Consider the following 20,652-nt stretch of genomic DNA (forward strand, 5'->3'; position numbering starts at 1 on the left):
GACATGCTCATCCCACTTCAAAATTCTTCACATGTTGCCTTCCCTTTAAACATCCTTCTATCTCACCACCTTATACTTCATCCTTTAAATTCTTACTCATCCTTCGTATCTCTAAGAAAAACCACTCTGACTACCTCCAGGTCATGCCCCTGCTACCTGCTGTCACAGCACTCTGAACTTTTCCTTCATTGCACTTATCAAAGCCTGTAATCACAATTTTATTTCTATAATTATTTAATATGTGTTCCTTATTAGACTACTAGGCACCATAAGAGCAGAGATTCTTATCTGCTTTCGTCATTTTTTTTTAACAATAAAAAGTAGGAAGACAATTTAAAAGATTAAAAGATTTATCACTGGTGTAGATATTTTTAAATAGCTTTTACTGTACATACACAATAGGAGGCTTTTACCACTGTATTCAGTACTGGAATCCAAACTTGAGGCAGTCTTAGGATATTTCTCTCTGGGAGGATACACCAGGAAAATGATTAATGGTGGTTGCCTCTGGAGAGGAGAACTGGTCACCCAGGAGACAGGAAAGGGAGAGACTTACACTTTACTGTATATCCTTCTGCGTCTTCATAATTAAGTAAAATGATTATATTTTTAATATGAGCTTTCTGGTGACTAAAAGCACTATCCCTAATATTCCATTTACTGGATCTTCTGGGGAGATGTTAGATTCTTCCCAGAAGACATAAATTATATTACTTGAAGATTTAGTAGCAGGATCTACTAAACTGCCCAGGATTTATCTACTTTTAAGAATATGTACAATGATCACCTATTTTGATGCGAATGCAAAACTACTCATTTATAACTCATTAAAATTTATCTCAAATGTATAACATATTAAATTTAACTCACTAATGTATCACAGATGAAAGCAAAAACTAACTCTGAACTTGAATTTTACTTTCTAGAGCATTACCTTGTTAAGTTCAGGCATTAGTAAGAAGTATCACAGCTTCACAGAAAACATATATCCCTTAACTTCAAAAAGACCGTCAAGGAGTTTCCCTTGTGGCTCAGTGGTCTAAAGGATCCACCTGAGACACGGGTTGAATCCCTGGTCAGGAAAGATCCCAAATGCCTCAGAGCAACTAAACCCGCGTGCCACAACTACTGAGCTCTGGAGCCCGTGCGGCAACTACAGAGGCGACAGGCTGCAGCCACTGAAGTCCAAGCGCCTAGAGCCTGTGCTCCATAACAAGAGAAACCACGGCGATGAGAAGCTCGCACAACCCACGGAGAGGAGCCCCTGCTCATCACAACTGGAGAAACGCCTGCAGAGCAACGAAGACCCAGCACAGCAAAAAACAAAGTAAAAAAAAAAGTCAGAATGGGTACCAAAAAATGGATAGCCATGTACAATATTAAGTTAAAGAAAAAGAAACACTTAACTGTTATGTTTAAAGCACTGTTAGGCATCTCACTTGTATTATCACATTCAATCTCCATGAAAACCTATACTCATGTCTATCTCATTCCAAAGGCCATTATTTATATACCACACTATATGCCTTTCCTGACTAAACAAACATATAACTACTAATAAAAGCTAATCAGACAAAAACCCATCTGAATATATAGGCATCTTTTGCTTTACTTGACATAACTAAAAGGACTACTTGCTACTATCTTATGAAATTAAAACAGATATTTTCACCCATATTTAAAATGTGCACATCATCCTACTTTTCTCCTGTCTTATTTGTTGACTGTTTCAAAGAATTTTTAAAGGTTCTTCAAAACCCACCACAGTTTCATGAAATAAAGTCTCCAAATAAAATTCAACATTAGATATTTAATGACATTAAGTTAGCTCACTTTACTCAAAACACTTTTCACATACATTCTTTCCTTTACTCCTCACAAGGAGAGAACCAGATATGAGATTACTGTCATTTTTACAGAGGAAGAAAGTAAAGCTCTCAAGGGGTAAACTTCATTTAGCAAACAAGAATCTGAACCCAGGTCTCTGATGACACACAGCCATTCTTTCCACCTCACCATGCTGCATATCTGGTTTAAAGAAACTAAAGACAATTTTCCTTCTGACAACAAGAAAATTTGGCTCCTGAATGAAGAAAGCAAGCTAAATAAAGGTTTAAAAAACAACTGCCATAAATTTAATCAATTGTCTACTTTTGATAGACAAGCTACTGATATACTAAATAAAACAGGGCTAACCATTCCAATTTGAAATTCTCTTATACCTACACTTAGTAAATAAAAAATATAAATTGAATCTGGTTTTAATTTCATTCACATTATATTAAATATGACCAAAGTCTGGAAAGGATAATGAAAAGAATAACAATTGTATTAGGATGGTAGGATTTTGCATTGATGAGTTTGACATTTTAACAATTTCCTTTAAAACTGTTTTAATATAATGACACTTATTAAAAATGCCATTACAAATACCTCCACTACTACATGTTAGTACTTAATGGAAGATATGATAGTTGATGTGATTGGTACATACAACTTTTTAAAATACCAGATGTAATTCTCAGGTTAATGAAAACCCTCTAATGAAAGCTATGAATGCTCAAAAATCTATTTCACTGTTCTATGATTCTGACCAAAACAAGTGTTAACAGAGGGGCTAAATTATTATGTTCTCAAAATTTGCCAATAACTACTTGAAATAAATGAGCCACAGACTGCGATTTGGAACCGCCTCAATGGGACTTACAACTAAGATTATTAATTATTCATTTATTAATTTATCTTCATTAATGATCCATTCAAAAATGAAGATGATCAAAAATACATCAATTTACTGAGTAATTCAGCCTTATTCCCACCTTAAAGAAATTAAGATAGTTATACCAAATTTTGTCAACATCTCAAACATTTTCTACTAATTACTTCAAAATGGCATTAAAACCAATAAAGAAGCATCTGAGTCTTCATTTACTTATCACCAGAATTCAAAATTATAAATATAAAATAAATAAAAAACAAATGTGTTCAGTATTTGCAAGTATCACATAAGAGGAAAAACATGGCATTAATGGCCAACCTAGTAATGATTCCTTAACATTTCTGCACAAATTCTACATAATCCTCTAAATAAAATTGCTTAAACTCTCAAATCTCAATCTTACTATTCCAAAAACTATGCCATGTGGTTAACATTCAATTTATACCCTCTCCAAACTGAAATTTACAAAGCCGTAAGTTGCTTTAACAGTACAGGAAATTCCCTGACAGTCTGTGTTCTAGTGGTTAGGACTCAGTGCCTTCACTGCAGTGGCCTGGCTTCAATCCCTGGTTGGGGAACTAAGATCCAGAAAGCCGCAAAGCGCCACCAAAAAAACAAAAACCAACAAACAAAACCCCCAAAACAACAATGCCAAAAAAACACAGTGTCCTAAAACTTACCAATGACAAAAGGGCAGTTGGAAATGTATTATTATCTGTATTTTCATATCAATTTCAAGTCAATTTCTTGATACAGAAATAAAGAAGCATTTGCATTTTCTCAGTTTATAACATGTTTTGAAAATGAATCAGTCAGGTTATCGGGTAGAATTAGCATTCTCTACTAATTCCTATTCAGTCAACAAACATGTATTTGTGTCATCACAATTATCATTACTGGAGTTAGTTTACCTACCAATTTTTATTTCTCAGAAAATTGTTAATGCAAAACTACAGAAGCTTTTCAAAAGATAAGTTTTAAAACTCACTAAATAAACTGGAGCCTATTATACAGACTGAAGTAAGCCAAAAGAAAAACACCAATACAGTATACTAACGCATATATATGGAATTTAGAAAGATGGAAACGATAACCCTGTATGTGAAACAGCAGAAGAGACACAGATTTATAGAACAGTATTTTGGACTCTGTGGGAGAGGGCAAGGGTGGGATGATTTGGGAGAATGGCATTGAAACATATATATTATCATGTGTGAAACAAATCGCCAGTCCAAGTTCGATGCATGATACAGGGTGCTTGGGGCTGGTGCACTGGGATGACCCAGACGGATGGGATGGGGAGGGTAGAGGGGGGGGAGGGTTCAGGATGGGGAACACATGTACACCTGTGGCGGACTCATGTCAATGTATGGCAAAACCAATACAATATTGTAAAGTAATTAGCCTTCAATTAAAATAAATTTATATTAAAAAAATAAAACTCACTAAAGAAAAATTCTATACAAATTCAAATCAGCAGATGGTTGAAAACACGTTATGCCCAGGTCACTACAGCATCCCCAAATGAAAATGATGAAGGGTTGCACTTACGTTTCAAAACAACGATCCACGTTGTCAGACATCAAAAGCAGCATGCATAGCTGTTCAAGGGCTATTAGTTGCATGTCCCTTTCATCTCCTTGTCCCATCTGCAGCCATTCCAGCAAAGTATCTGGGTCCACATCTGCCATTGTTTCTTAGGCTTCTTTGCTTAAATTTAAAAAGCAAAGGCAAAAATTCCTTTAAATGTCCAGGACTGAACAGCGTGGGCTTAATTTTTTTTCTTTTCTTTTACATCGGCTAGAGCCAGATTTTCTTGGTATCCTAGGAATTAGAAAAGACTTGTAAGTATGTTTGGATAGTGTACTTAACCGTAGTTTTCCAACTTTCCTTATTCCTCGGGTTTAACTTCATACATTGTACTAAATAAAACCAGTTTTGCACAAGAGTATAAGCTGATTAGGCTGCTGCTTAAACTGGAAACCAGAGCCGCCTTTGTCAAAGACAGTCAAACAAGCTTCGGATCCCACTATTGCTATCACCAACATGTTTGCCAAAAGGCAAACAACACCTTACTTAGGGTTCTTTTTTTCCCCAGAAAACTTCCTTCCCCCTCCGTCACCCAAAGCTGATCTTCTGATAAGGATTAGATTCAGTATTTTAAGGAAACTTAGCACTTTGATCCAATTCCCCTCCAAATCAAGTCTCTAAAATTAACTTCAACTTCTTAAATTCTGCTGATTTAATTTACTGCTATCCTTAAGATGTCCAAATACAAACGATATACAAGATCTATCTATGATTTGATTAGGAATTTTGGCAGTAGCAGCAACTGTTCTTAAAAGTTTAAAAAGAAATGCTACAAGTAAGTGCAATGGACTAACACGTTACAGATCAGAACACAGGCCAATCTGCGGTCCTCTTTACCCATCCTCACCGAACGGGGCAGTTGGTTAAAAACAACAGCAGCCAACAACAGAGAAGCAGCCCCAACTGGCAAATCAATACAAAAACTCAAAAGCACTCTGACGAGAGGACAGCGTTGGGTCCCTCGTAACCCAGCTGCAGGTGCATAAATCCAGCGGCAGGTTCCGGTGGGCACCCAACGGCGGCGATCTGCAAGGGTGACCCAAAACTCGGGGCCCAGCCGACCCGGCGCCGGGAGACGCAGGCACTGCGCTCCGGTTTTCCCGAACCAAACCCGGCTAAGTTAGCTACCTGTGTCGAGGAGGAGGGTAAGTTTTGGAGGTGGAGCTGCGAGCCTCTCTACCCGAGAGAAGGAGGCCGGAGCAGGCAGGGCGATGGGTCTCCCGGGAGCGGCGCCCGGAACTCCGAGGCCCGGGGGGACGTCCCTGGCCCCGTCGGGCGGCGATCCTTTCTCAAGGACAAGGCGGGCCAGCCATGGGCTCTGGCTCGGACAAGCCGGGGCCCGCCGTGGGCAGAGTCGGGGGAGGTAAACAAAGGGGCCAAGCGGGTGAGTCGGCGGCAGCCCGCCGACCTCACCAGGGGCTGGGGTCTCGCTCCCGGGCTACCGCCAGGCATCCCTGATCCCGGAACCAGGCCTGACCCTTCCGACCGCCGAAGGCGCTCCTGCGTCCCCTTTCCTCAAGCTCTTACCCAGGCCCGTCGTCTCAAACCGCTCCGGTCCAGCTCCAAGCAGGCCGCGGGCTGAGCCAGGCCCGGCCGCGGCCCTCGAGTTCCCAGGAAGCCGCAGGCCGCGCAGGTCGAGCCGGGCTGGCGGCACAGGAAAAGCCGCGCCTTGTCCCTCCCCTTCCTCCGCGGGGACCTGCTGACAGGAAAGCCAGAGGTTCCCCAGACCGGCGGCAGCCAGCTCACGTCCCGACCCCGGCACGCGGCTCCAGAGGCCCTGCAGCTTAGAGGCCCGCGCCGTGCTGCCAGCGGCGGCGGCGGGGGGAGACCGCGTCCATCGCGATCCGGGAGGGGGAAGGGAAGAGGGTCGGGGGAGAGCCGGGCGGGGAAGCTGAGGAGGGCAGCAGTGCGCCGCGGAGGCGGAGCAAATGGGCTGCGCTGGCTGCGACCCCGCTGGCCGCCACGTGGGGCGCTGTGGAGACCCGTCGGCCCGAGGCTCAGGGTCGCGGAGCGCCCGGTAGCTTCGTCGCCGCTACAGAAGGTCTCCGGCTCCCTCGGCCTCGTCAGCTGTCGCTTTCCTTTCGTACGCTCTGCGCCTTCACGTTTCGTTGTCAATTGAAGCGCGCTCCCAGCACCGCGCACATACGGGTGCACGCACGCTCAGCGTGTTTTGCACGGTGTGTATACCCTTGGCGTGCTCCTGCTGAAAGCCCCAACGCTGCACGTCGAAGCTGCGGCCCAACCTGTCCTGGCCCGGCCTCCCGCCTCTGGGACCCGGCCTCCGGCGAGAGCTTCTCCTCCTCGCTGGTCTCCCCTCCTCGCGCACGGAAGTGCATCGCGGGAAGAAAAGCGCCACCCTTCGGTCCTGGGAGGCAAACTGCCCGGCAGTTCAGAAAGAAAACCTTTGACCACAACCCTGGGAGGTAAATATTGTCGAGTATCCTCTCCACTGTACAGACGAGAGAGCTGAGGTTCCAAAAGGTTTGAATTCAGGCCCGGTGGCGTTCCCAGGAAGCAGCAGTACCTCGAGTGTGTTTTCGACTTTTTCCTATGGGTTGTGATATTAAGTATGTCTGAAGTTAGTCCCTTCGAACGTTTTATTTCACACGCGTTGAAAACAAAACATGCCTGCTTATGAGAAGCTCTTGGAGACAGTTGAGACGTAATTAGTTGGAAATGTGATATAGCTTTCTTTTTTTTTTTTTAATCAAGAAATGAATCCCTTGGTTTGTGAGATAAGTAAACCATGCTCCTACACCCACTGTATTTAAAAAACAAAAATGCGTATTAGTATTTGAGGCGTGTTCCTTTAAGCAGAGGAGCTGCTGCATATCTTTGAAGAACTAGTATTTTGTAAATTACGCATTTGCGCCTCGAATGTCTAGAGATACATGTCCCACTATAGCAGGTAAAGTTCCTAGGTCTCCTGCTCATAGGTCAAATTAAGAGATAAGAGTTGAGGATTCCACTATCTTGTCCCAACTACAGCACGTAAGAATGATTATTTGAGAGCTATGAATGTGACTTGGAGCTGCCAGGAAAATCTTCAAGGAGGAAGTGGCATTTATTTGGACCCTGAAGAAGTGGGTATAAAGTGAACACTACAAGGGAGGAGGAAGAAGAAAGCAAAGCCTGATCAGTTGTAAAACAAAGGAAAGAGGACCTGTGCCTCAAGCAAAAACCAGCGTTAAGCAATGATGGAGAAAATAGGAGCAAAAGTCAGCAGGGACTTAAATGTGTGCGATACAGAATTTATGCTGAGGTAAAGTAGCAAGTTCTGGACTAGAACATTGACTGGAAAAGTTCTAAAGAGTCTTACAAAGATGTATAGGGCGAGAGTGACCAGAACAGCTAATAGGAACTACCTTGAAAAGGAGATTAACTGGGAGATTGGAAAAATCCTCCAGCAGTGGAGAGAGAAAGGGTCTAGTTTTTGGCAATAGGAAGACAGTTCCTATGGAGAAGAAATAAATCTTAAAAATGTTTTATACATGCAAATGTTTTATAAATGCCCCTATACATGCACAGCTGTCAAAAGTACTCCACGACCTAGTACATTTCTGACAATGAATGTATGTCAATAAACCATTATTACTCAAATTCCATAGTTTACATTAGAGTTCACTTTTAGTGTTGTATATATTCTGTGGGTTTAGACAAACATATCTTGATATATCCGCCACTATAATATCATACAGAATATTTTCACTGCCCTGAAATCACCTGTGCTCTACCTATTCATCCCACTCTCATCTAGCCCCTAACAACCACTAATCTTTTCACTGAGTCTGTTGTTTTACCTTATTCAGAATGTTGCATAGTTGAAATCATATAATATATAGCCTTTTCATATTGGTTTCTTTCATTTAATAATGTGCATGTAAGGTTCTCTTCATGGCTTAATAACTCTTTTTTTGTTTTGTTTGCTTGTTTTTAGGGCCAAATAATATTCTGTTGTCTAGAAGTACCAGAGTTTATCCATCCACCTACTGAAGAACATTTTGAATGTTTCCAAGTTTTGGCGCTAAAAGTACTGCTATAAAGACCCAGGTGCAAGTTTTTACATGGACATAAGTGTTCAACTCATTTGGATAAATACTAAGGACCACAGTTGCTGGATTGTATGGTAAGAATTTTTTTTTCTTCCATTTTTATTGAGATATAATTAACACACTGCACTGTGTAATCGTAAGGAACACAACATAATTAGTTGACTTACATATGTCATGAAATGATTACCACGATAGGTTTGATGAACCTATCCATCATTTCATATAGATAACACATTACAGATTAAAAAATACTTCTTCCCTGTGATGAAAAAGAACTCTTAGGACTTAATCTGTTAGCAACTTTCACTTATAATGTTCAGCATTGTTAATTATCATTATTATGTTATAAATTACATTCCTGGCACATATTTTTTACTATAACTAGAAATTTGTACCTTTTGACTACCTTTAACTAATTCTTTCTCCCTCCTGCAAGAATATGTTTACTTTTATAAGAAACTGCTCAACTGTCTTCTGAAGTAGCTGTACCATTTGCTTTTTGTTGACACTGCCAAGCATCTTGTGGGCTCTTAGTTCCCTGACCAAGGATCAAGAGCACTGAGTCCTAACCACTGGACCGCCAAGGAATTTCCCCCATTTTGCATTTCCATATGCAGTAAAAGTTGCTATTGCTCCACAGTCCCTTCAGCATTTGTTGTTGTCCGTGTTTTGGATTTTGCCCACCATCCTAACAGATGTATAATGGTATATTATTTTAATTTGCAAATCCCTACTGACGTGATATGGAACATATTTTTTTCATATACTTATGAAAGTATATACTTTTCTTTTAATCTTTTCATATACTTATTTGTCATCTGTATATCTTCTTCAGTGAGGTGTCTGTTCGGATCTGTTGCCCATTTTTTAAGCTGATTTTTCATCTTATTGTTGAATTTTAAAGAGTTCTTTGTATATTTTGATAACAGTATTTATCAGATGTGTCTTTGTGAATGTTTTCTTTACCTGGGGAACTTTAAAATGTCAGATGCTCAGGACATTTCTCAGGCCAGTTCAATCAGTGTCTCTGAACATAGAATCTGGACATCAGTATTTTTTGAAGTGATTCAGTTGAATAGCCAAGGCTCAAGGCTGAGAACCACCGGCCTAAGTCAATACAACAACAATAATATTTAAATATAATTAGTATAATACTTACTATTCTTGCAGCTAGATTTTATTAGGTACTTATCATGTCCTAACACCCTTCTAAATGTATTACAAATATTAATTCACTATAGACATCAGCTACTTTGACTTGTTGTATATGTTGCCTTGGCCTCTCTGAGCTTTGTTTTCCTAATGTATAAGATTAAGATGATAATAGAAACTAACCCCAAGTAGAATAATTATATTAAACAAGATAAAGCATATAAATGCCTACCACATATTAAATAAACACTCAAAAGTGCCTGCTGTTAATAATATTACATTATTAGTTCAGCTCTCTGGTGTGGCATCCTAGGTCTGCCCCCTCTTCCATAGGACATGTCACCAAACAAAGACAACAGTCATGATTCCCATACCCTCTCTTCTCCCGGCAAAATAAGTCTAGTTCCTGCAATGGCTTTACCCTCCTTGGTCATGTTCTGATGTCTTCTGACACACTTTAACTAAGAACTCCTAAGCCTGAAAATGTGTTTTAAAGGTGGTCAGACCTGGACAGAGGAATGCCATCATCCATTGCATTAGGTTCAGAGAGTGACACTCACATCATACAGACTTTGCTGAACTAAAGTCCTTACTTCTTGCTCCCTGAACTGCCAAGCCAACTTTCCTTCAGTCTTTTAATTTAGCAGTTGATATTTTTTTCCTTAATATTTAGACTTATTAAATTTTGTCTTGTTGGTTCTGGGTCAATGGTGCATCCTATGGCAATCTCTTTGAATCCTGTCTGGGTAGTGAAAGGTATCAGCCGTCCCCCCAAATTCTTTGTTAGTAGTCAATTAGATAAAGGTGTTGGACAGAATATGGCCGAAACAAAGGCTCTGATGAAAGATAAACCTTTTACCAAGCAGTTATTTATCCATTAAATAACATTCTCATGGTGTAGTTGTTCAGGTAACAGCTTTACCTAACAGTATTTATAACCTGACCTGCTTACTTCCTCCTTGATGATAGGAATTTTAATGTTCTCTTGTTTAAAAAGTCACAATGCTAAGAAAATGAAAACCAAAATTGAGTCTTATAATACAAAATGAACATATTTATATCCAAAATCTTGGAGGAAATATTGTCAATTGCCTTCTTGAAACTCACTTATTTCAACTATGCACCCTAGTAACATTTTGGGAACATGGGTAACTCCATATATGTAGGAACTCTCTTTTTTTGTGTGTGTCTAAACAAAGGATGAGATGGCTGGATGGCATCACCAACTCGACGGACGTGAGTTTGAGTGAACTCCGGGAGTTGGTGATGGACAGAGATGACTGGCGTGCTGCGATTCATGGGGTCGCAAAGAGTTGGACATGACTGAGAGACTGAACTGAACTGAACTGAAACTTATTTCAAAATTGAAAGTTAAAAGAACAAGATAGTAAGTTTAGCTTGAGATAACTAATTCTTACTAATGCTGTCTTCTAGGAATCATTCTTCTATTCTAAAGGTTTAAAAAATGATATATTTAAAAATAAATTCTAGAATTTTGACGCTTTTTTACAAATTCACTGTATCCATCATATGTCCCTTGATAGTATACACAAAAAACAAATAATAGTTGTAAAAGTTGTGTTTTATGTTCCTAGTAGGTGTTCTTGCTCCAAGGCTAAAAAAAAAAAAAAAAAAGCTGTTAACTCTTCATTAGCCTACTCATGTGCATAATAAGTACTTTATCACTTAAAGGAAAAGTAGGATCTGATTTAGTTCATAGAAAAAAATTAGCTCATAGAAAACTTTCGAGAACCTAAGTTCTATAAATAATTCTATTTTATTACATATTTTTTATTACATATTTTTAAAAGTGTATTAGGAGAAAAACATATAATGATTGTATAAATTTACAGTTTCTCCTGTATATTTTGCTATTAAGGGATTATTGTTAATTGTCTTTAGTGTATGATAATGATATAATGGTTATATTTCCTAAAAAAAAGAGAGAGTCATATTGCTTAGAGAAGCATACTAAAATATTTACAGATGAAATGATATGATAATTAGGATTTGCTGCAAAATTGTTTGAGAGAATAGTGGGTGGAGTTAAGATGAAACATAATTGGCCATGCATTGAGGATAACTACTGCACAATGGCGCTCATGTCACACGCTAATAAAGTAATGCTCAAAATCCTCCAAGCTAGGCTTCAGCAATACGTGAACTGTGAACTTCCAGATGTTCAAGCTGGTTTTAGAAAAGGCGGAATAACTAGAGATCAAATTGCCAACATCCACTGGATCATCGAAAAAGCAAGAGAGTTCCAGAAAAACGTCTCTATTTCTGCTTTATTGACTATGCCAAAGCCTTTGACTGTGTGGATCACAAGAAACTGGTGGAAAATTCTGGAAGAGATGGGAATACCAGACCACTTGACCTGCCTCTTGAGAAACCTATATGCAGGTCAGGAAGCAAGAGTTAGAACTGGACATGGAACAACAGACTGTTCCAAATAGGAAAAGGAGTACGTCAAGGCTGTATATTTTCACCCTGCTTATTTAACTTCTATGCAGAGTACATCATGAGAAATGCTGGGCTGGAGGAAGCACAAGCTGGAATCATGTCAATAACCTCAGATATGCAGATGATACCACCCTTATGGCAGAAAGTGAAGAACTAAAAAGCCTCTTGATGAAAGTGAAAGAGGAGAGTGAAAACGTTGGCTTAAAGCTCAACATTCAGAAAACTAAGATCATGGCATCTGGTCCCATCACTTCATGGCAAATAGATGGGGAAACAGTGGAAACAGTGACTGACTTTATTTTGGGGGGCTCCAAAATCACTGAAGATAGTGATTGCAGCCATGAAATTAAAATACACTTACTCCTTGGAAGGAAAGTTATGACCAATCTAGACAGCATATTCAAAAGCAGAGACATTACTTTGTCAACAAAGGTCTGTCTAGTCAAGGCTATAGTTTTTCCAGTAGTCGTGAAAGATGTGAGAGTTGGACTTTAAAGAAAGCTGAATGCAGAAGAATTGGCACTTTTGAACCGTGGTGCTGGAGAAGACTTGAGAGTCCCTTGGAGTGCAAGGAGATCCAACCAGTCCATCCTATAGGAGATCAGTCCTGGGTGTTCATTGGAAGGACTGATGTTGAAGCTGAAACTCCAATCCTTTTGGCCACCTGATGCGAAGAGCTGACTCATTTGAAAAGACCCTGTTGCTGGGAAAGATTGAGAGCAGGAGAAGAAGGGGATGACAGAAGATGAGATGATTGAATGGCATCACCGACTCAATGGACATGGCTTTAGGTGAACTCTGGGAGTTGGTGATGGACAGGGAGGCCTGGCATGCTATGGTTAATGGGGTCGCAAAGAGTTGGACACAACTGAGCGATTGAACTGAACTAAGGATAACTATTGAATCTGGGTAATAAGTGGGGATTCATTATATTAGTGTCTGTAGTTTTGTGTGTATTTGAAAATCCCTAATAAAAATGATTTTTAAAAACTATCTGGGAGGTGTGAGAGGTTAAAGGAAGCAATAATGGCATTTTGAGGCAATCTTACAGAAATATTTCTTAATTTTTAAGTTATAGCATCATTTAACCTATTGTCAATGGAGAGATCGCTATAGTTATTTACTTAAGCTTTTAAAATATATTTATTTGTTTATTTATTTGGCTGCCTAGGATCTTTAGTTGTAGCATGTGGGATCTAGTTCCCTGACCAGGAATGGAACCCGGGCCTCCTGCGTTGGGAGCGCTGAGTCTTAACCACTAGGGATGTCCACTGCTTAAGCTTTTTAAAACTCAAAATAATTTGAGTAAGTGTATTCTTATACGTTTTTGTTATATAATAAATTAAAGAGGTTACATTATAGGGGATAATGAAAGGATAGGTATTTTTAAAATTCACTTAAGAATGCTTATACAGAGCTTGGGCTTCTCTGGTGGCTTAGACAGTAAAGAATCTGCCTGCAATGCAGAAGACCTGGGTTCGACCCCTGGATTGAGAAGATCCCCTGGAAGAGAGCATGGCAGCCCTCTCCAGTAGTCTTGCCTGGAGAATCCCTATGGACAGAGAAGCCTGGCTAGCTACAGTCCATGGGGTCGCAAAGAATCTGACACGACTGAGCAACTAAGCACACACACATCCATACAGATTACTTACTATGTGCAGGTACCCTTTTAAGTGCTTTTTAATTATTAATTTATTTAATCTCCTAACAACCCTGCAAGGGAGATAGTGTTATTGTCTCCATTTTACACATGGGGAGATGAAGTCCTGTAAAAGTGAAGTGAAGTAAAGTGAAGTGAAAGTCACTCAGTTGTGTCTGACTCTTTGCAACCCCACGGGCTATACAGTCCATGGAATTCTCTAGGCCAGAATACTGGAGTGGGTAGTCATTCCCTTCTTCAGGAGATTTTCCCATTCCAGGGATTGAACCCAGGTCTCTCACATTGCAGGTAGATTCTTTATCAGCTGAGCCACAAGGGAAGCCCATAAAAGTTAAGTGATCTGTGTAAGGTTACACAGTTGGCAAACAACAAAGATGGGTTTTGAATCCAGAAAGCCTGGCTGCAGAAGCTCTATATATCCAGATTTCATGATCCCCTCAGCACACACACACACATACACACACACACACACACCATGATAAAAATACATCTTGAGGAATCAAGCATATAGAAATTATAGCATGAATATAGAAGAATAAATATGCGAGGGCGTTTATTGCAGTGCTTTTAAGGTTACTGACTATTGGAAACAGCCTATATGTCCCATCAATGGCAACATGAAGAAATCTGCACAAATTCACTTAATCTGTGCCAATGTTTCAAAGATTGACTTAAAAAATGACAAATATTTAAAACTAGAAAGTTGCAGAATCATAAACACATTAAGATCCCATTTAAAAACTCTTTATAGTATGAATAAGCATAAAAGGAGAATTTAAAAGAAGATACATCAATCTGTTAAATGATTTCCTCTGAAAAGAGTCAGAAGAAAGGGAATAAAGGAGAGCACTTTGATTTTCATTTTATATATCTTTTTAGTGTTTAAATTTCTTTTACAATCACTTTGGCAATTAGAAATTTTTTTAATGTAATAAATATATACAGTTAAAAAGTTGAGAAAGTCCAATAGAATGAAAAGAAAATTAGTAATAATCACCTGCCACCTTGAGGTTATTATTAGGATTTTGATAATATTTACATGACTTTTTTCTAAATATAAATATATATTTATAATATATATGTAACATGTATTATAAATGTATATGTTATGAATATTTTATATATTAAAATCACATATTGCATATATATATTATGACCATGTTAAGCAATATGAAGTTAATGACATTAAACAAGTCTTAAGCCCTTTTATTGCACTTCTTATATCATCAAAGTCCAAAATTCATCTACCCAGTACCATCTCATCTCATGTGTTGTTCAAGGAGTCCTTTTTATCCCTTTTATCAGCTAACTAAAGATGCCTGAGGGCCAGTTGATTATCTGAGCTGAGAAAACTAGCTGGTTTCCTTCAGCCTTAAGGATTAAATTTATACTCTCAGAGATCAATGTCTGCCATAGTAGAGTTAGAGGTGAGCAGTTATTCAAGTAAAGCTGCTTAGCAGAAAAATCTGTCTAGGTCATTCAGAGACAAAATTACTTCCCTTAAGGTCATTTGCCACAGCCTATCTGAATCCTTGTCTATAACACCTAGGAAGGTAAATCAGAATTTAATATAAACTTGGAGCCCAGGAAATAATGTTTGATTTACTAGGTAAATGCCAATGGCTTGATAATACCTGCAGACTGTATGCTGCTGCTCCTAAGTTGCTTCAGTCGTGTCTGACTCTGTGAGACCCCATAGACGGCAGCCCACCAGGCTGCCCCATCCCTGGGATTCTCCAGGCAAGAACACTGGAGTGGGTTGCCATTTCCTTCTCCAATGCATGAAAGTGAAAAGTGAAAGTGAAGCCACTCAGTCGCGTCTGACTCTCTGCGACCCCATGGACTGCAGCCCACCAGGCTCCTCCGTCCATGGGATTTTCCAGGCAAGAGTACTGGAGTGGGATGCCATTGCCTTCTCCAGCAGACTGTATATATGTATTATTGATGTGAGAATGTGCATATATGCTGAGGTAATCTAGAGATTAAGGCAAAGAGTTTCTTGACCAAGGAAATTAAACACCAAGCTTTCAAGGAAATGTTATCTGTACTAGTTTTTCTTTGAATATCATTATTGATATTCATTTTCTTTGAAATCTTTTCAGGATTTTAAGGTTTTTTATTATTTACTTTCAGTTTATATTCAATTTTCTGATGTGTACATCGTATATATCATATACCTATTTAAATATATAGTTTATACATATGTGTATACATTATGTGTATGTGTGTGTGTATATATATATATATATATATATATACTTTTGATAGTAGCTTTATTGAAATATAGTGAATAAACAATTAATCATTTTAAAGGAACAGTCCAGAGGCCCTTCGTTCATTTTTCTTATACCTTTCATACCGTAAATTCGTAGGGAATGGATTTCAGCAGTTCAGACTCCTTTCCATTGGTTTTTACAAAGTGTGCTTCCCTGGCTGAATCAAGCTGGTGCTTTAGTTGACTCCAACTACCTTTCTTTTTGGCTTCCTTCTTTTTCTTATCATTTTCCTTCACATGTTTCAGGAAGCTGTCTCAGCTCTTAAGAGTGTTTAATACATCCAATGTGTACGTTAGTTCTCTTGGCAAGAATCGCCCTTAATCAGTTTATTTACAACAGTGCCAACAGCCTGCTGGGTAGGTAATATTGTAGATGCTTCAGTTTTGCCTTGGTAACATTTGTGGGGAATTCCTCTATGAATAGTGTCTGTTCCCTTCAGGTTTACAGTATCACCTTCTTTGTAGATTTGCATGTATGTGGCCAAAGGAATAGCAACATGTTTTCTAAAAGGCCTAGAGAACATAGAGCAGGTGCTTCTCCTCTTTCCCTTTGTGTCATTTTGGTGAATACTGGAAAATGTCCATTTCAGCCTGAAGTGTCTATTTAAATATAGCCATCCTAGTGGGTTTGAGTAGTATCTTGTGATTTTGATTTGCATTTTCCTAATGACTAATGGTGTTGAGCATTTTTTTTATGTGCTTATTGGATAAAGTCTGTTCAGATTCTTCATGCATTTTAAGATTTGGTTATTTGTCTTTTCATTGTTAAGTTGTAAGAGTTCTTTATATATTCTGGATATGAGTCCCCTGTCAGAGATACAGTTTGCAAATACACTCTCTCATCCTGTGTATTGCCTTTTCAGTTTCTTGATGGTGTTTTTGAAGCACGAAAGTTTAAAATGTTTATGAAGTTCGGTTTACCTGTTTTCTCTTTTGTCACCTGTGCTTTCAGAATCTAAGAAATGATTGCTTAATCCAAGATTGTGGAGATTTACATTTATGTTTCCTTCTAAGAGTTTTACAGTTTAAACTCGTATATTTCAGTTTATGATCTAGGAGTCCAACTTTATTCTTATTTGCACATGGATACCCAGTTATCTTAGCACTATTTGTTGAAAAGACTATTATTTTCCCATGGCTTGCCTTGGAAGCTTTGTTGAGAATCACCTGACCATAAGAGTAAAGATTTATCTGGATTCTCAATTATGTTTCATTGATCTGAATTTCTATCTTTATTCTAGCACCACTCTCTGTTGATTACTATAGATTTGTAATATGTTTTAAAATGATGAAATATGAACTCTGCAACCTTGTTCTTCTGTTTCAAGATCATTTTGGCTATTCTGGGTTGTTTGTATTTCCATATAAATATTAACACTAATTTGTCAATTTCAAAAAACAGACTTTGATTTTTTTGTTTTTACATTGGTATCTGACTTTTCACTTTTTTCCAGATGGGTGTCAGACTTCTATTTATTTTTAAAATTTTACTGAAGTGTAGTTGATATACAATGTTGTGCTAGTTTACAAGTTTGTCCTAGTACAGCAAAGTGATTGAGTTATACATATAACTATAACCACTCATTTTTAGATTCTTTTCCCATATAGGTTATTACAGTATACTGAGTAGAGTTCCCTGTACTGTACAGGTCCTTATGAGTTATATATTTAATATTTAGTAGCATGTGTATATCAATCCCAATTTATCCCTCCCCACATTCCAATCCCAAAGAAAGGCAATGCCAAAGAATGCTCAAACTACTGCACAATTGCATTCATCTCACATGCTAGTAAAGTAATGCTCAAAATTCTCCAAGCCAGGCTTCAGCAATACCTGAACCATGAACTTCCAGATGTGCAAGCTGGTTTTAGAAAAGGCAGAGGAACCAGAGATCACATTGCCAACATCCGCTGGATCATCAAAAAAGCAAGAGAGTTCCAGAAAAACATCTATTTCTGTTTTATTGACTATGCCAAAGCCTTTGACTGTGTGGATCACAAGAAACTGTGGAAAATTCTGAAAGGGATGGGAATACCAGACCACCTGACATGCCTCTTGAGAAGCCTGTATGCAGGTCAGGAAGCAACAGTTCGAACTGGACATGGAACAACAGACTGGTTCCAGATAGGAAAAGGAGTACGTCAAGGCGGTATATTGTCATCCTGCTTATCTATGCAGAGTACATCATGAGAAACACTGGGCTGGAGGAAGCACAAGCTGGAATCAAGACTGCCGGGAGAAATATCAATAACCTCACATATGCAGATGACACCACCCTTATGGCAGAAAGTGAAGAAGAACTAAAGAGCTTCTTGCTGAAAGTGAAAGAGGAGAGTAAAAAAGTTGGCCTAAAGCTCAACATTCAGAAAACAAAGATCATGGCATCTGGTCCCATCACTTCATGGCAAATGTGGGGAAACAGTGGAAACAGTGTCAGACTTTATTTTGGGGGGCTCCAAAAATTACTGAAGATGGTGATTGCAGCCATGAAATTAAAATACACTTACTCCTTGGAAGGAAAGTTATGACCAACCTAGACAGCATATTAAAAAGCAGAGACATTACTTTGTCAACAAAGGTCCGTCTAGTCAAGGCTATAGTTTTTCCAGTAGTCATGATGGATGTGATAGTTGGACTTTAAAGAAAGCTGAGTGCAGAAGAATTGATGCCTTTGAACCGTGGTATTGGAGAAGACTTGAGAGTCCCTTGGAGTGCAAGGAGATCCAACCAGTCCATCCTAAAGGAGATCAGTCCTGGGTGTTCATTGGAAGGACTGATGTTGAAGCTGAAACTCCAATCCTTTGGCCACCTGATGCGAAGAGCTGACTCATTTGAAAAGACCCTGTTGCTGGGAAAGATTGAGGGCAGGAGGAGAAGGGGACAACAGAAGATGAGATGGGTGGATGGCATTGCCGACTCAATGGACATAGGCTTGGGTGGACTCTGGGAGTTGGTGATGGACAGGGAGGCCTGGCATCCTGCAGTTCATGGGGTCGCAAAGAGTTGGACATGACTGAGCGACTGAACTGAACCTTCCTCTTTGGTAACCATAAGTTTGTTTTCTACATCAGTGTCTTTATTTCTGTTTCATACATAAGTTTTTTTGTAGCATTATTTCTATTCCATATGTATATGATATCATATTATACTTGTCTTTCTGTCTTACTTAGTATGATAATCTCTAGGTCTGTCTATATTTTTGCAAATGACATTATTTCATTCTTTTCTATGCCTGAGTTATATTCCATTGTACCTATGAACACATCTTTATCCATTCATCTGTCAATGGACATTTAGATTGCTTCAATGTCTAAACAAGGTCTGATGGGAATTCCTTGGTGGTCCAGTGGTTAGGCTGCTGAGCTTCCACTGCTGGGGACCTGGATTGGATCCCTGCTCAGGAAAATAAGATCCTGCAAGCCGTGCAGTGTGGCCACAAATTTAAAAAAAAAAAAAATTAAAAAGAAAACCAGACTCTGATTTTGATAGAGAGTATGCTGAATATGTACATCAATTTGAGAAGTATTGCCATTTTAATAACATTTTCCAACTCATAAACATGAAATATCTTTCATTTACTTAGTTCATCTTTAATCCTTCAGTAATATTTTATAGCTTTCAGTGTACATGTTTTGTACTTATTTTAAGTCATGAAGATGTTTGTATGTATATTCTGTTTTTGTTGAGTGAATATCCTTTGGTCTAGTTGGTTTGTAGTATTTTTTTTAATAGTATTTTTCAAGTCTTCTGTTTCCTTATTAATCAATTGTTTGGTTGTTCTAGTCATCAATGAAAGTGAAGTCTTCAAGTATTATTGTTGAATTGTCTGTGTCTCCCATCAGTTTTATTAGTTTTTACTTCATGTATTTTGGGGATCTGCTGTTAAGTGCATATATATTTAGTTATGTCTTCCTGACAGACAGACCATTTTAACGTTAAACTATATCCTTCTTTGCCTTTTTGCCTCTAGTAACAATTTTTGTCTTAAAATCATTTTTGGAGGGGGGCACTCGAGTTATGGGATCTTAGTTCCCTGACCAGGGATCGAATCCAGGCTGTAGGCAATGAAAGCAGTCTTAACCACTGGATGCCAGGGGATTCCCTTAAAATCTCTTTTGTCTGATGTTAGTATAGACACTCCAGCTCCCTTTGGGTTATTGTTTATATGGTGTATATTTTTCCATTCTTTTCGGGGAAATATGTTTGTACCTGAATCTGGGGCTTCCCTGGTGGCTCAGACGGTAAAGTGTCTGCCTGCAATGTGGGAGACCCGGGTTCAATTCCTGGATCAGGAAGATCCCCTGGAGAAGGAAATGGCAATCCACTCCAGCACTCTTGCCTGGAAAATCTAGCTTGTCTTTTTTCAGACAGCATATAGTTGAAATTTTTTTAATCCATTCTGCAAATGTATGCTTCTTGAGTGGAGTGTTTAGTCTATTTACAATTAAGGAAATTATTGATAGCATAGTTTTTACATTGGCCATTTTGTTACTTGTTTTCTGTGTTTTATGTATATTTCTCCATTACTGCTTTCTCTTTTGTTAAATAGTTATTTTCTAGTATATCATTTCAGTGCCTTTGTTGTATCTTTTTCTGTATGTTTTTGAGTTGTTTTCTTAGTGGTTATGCTAGAGATTAGAGTTAACATCTTAATATAAAAATAATCAAGCTTGGATTAGTAGCAACTGAATTTCAATAGTATGCAAAAATTTTATTCCATGTAGCTATTTCCTCCCTTCT

At 38.7% G+C, this 20,652-nt stretch overlaps 2 protein-coding genes across 2 annotated transcripts in view; both read right to left on the reverse strand.

The window, feature by feature from the left end:
- HECTD1 (HECT domain E3 ubiquitin protein ligase 1) overlaps positions 1-4,543 on the reverse strand; it is a 71,364-nt gene extending 66,821 nt beyond the window's left edge. The window contains exon 1 of the mRNA XM_069559429.1: positions 4,271-4,543. Within this exon, the coding sequence (XP_069415530.1) occupies positions 4,271-4,410 (140 nt within the window). The 5' untranslated portion in view covers positions 4,411-4,543. The remainder of the gene's footprint in view (positions 1-4,270) is intronic.
- LOC138929781 (uncharacterized) lies at positions 4,455-7,175 on the reverse strand. Its single transcript, XM_070289360.1, has 4 exons — positions 7,172-7,175; positions 6,553-6,951; positions 5,837-6,468; positions 4,455-4,543 (listed from the first exon to the last, which is right to left on the reverse strand). Exons 1-4 carry the CDS (start codon positions 7,173-7,175, stop codon positions 4,520-4,522), a joined length of 1,059 nt encoding a protein of 352 aa, XP_070145461.1. The 3' UTR covers positions 4,455-4,519.
- Between the last annotated feature and the right edge of the window lie 13,477 nt (positions 7,176-20,652).

Source organism: Ovis canadensis, chromosome 18 (genome assembly GCF_042477335.2).
Source record: "Ovis canadensis isolate MfBH-ARS-UI-01 breed Bighorn chromosome 18, ARS-UI_OviCan_v2, whole genome shotgun sequence".
Classification (NCBI taxonomy): Eukaryota; Metazoa; Chordata; class Mammalia; order Artiodactyla; family Bovidae; genus Ovis; species Ovis canadensis.

Coding starts and splice junctions, on each gene's coding strand:
- LOC138929781 (XM_070289360.1), bottom strand. Junction 6,469..6,552: donor GGGAGGCCGGGCCAGGACAG/GTTGGGCCGCAG, acceptor AAACACGCTGAG/CGTGCGTGCACCCGTATGTG. Junction 4,544..5,836: donor GTTTGAGACGACGGGCCTGG/GTAAGAGCTTGA, acceptor TCTAATTCCTAG/GATACCAAGAAAATCTGGCT.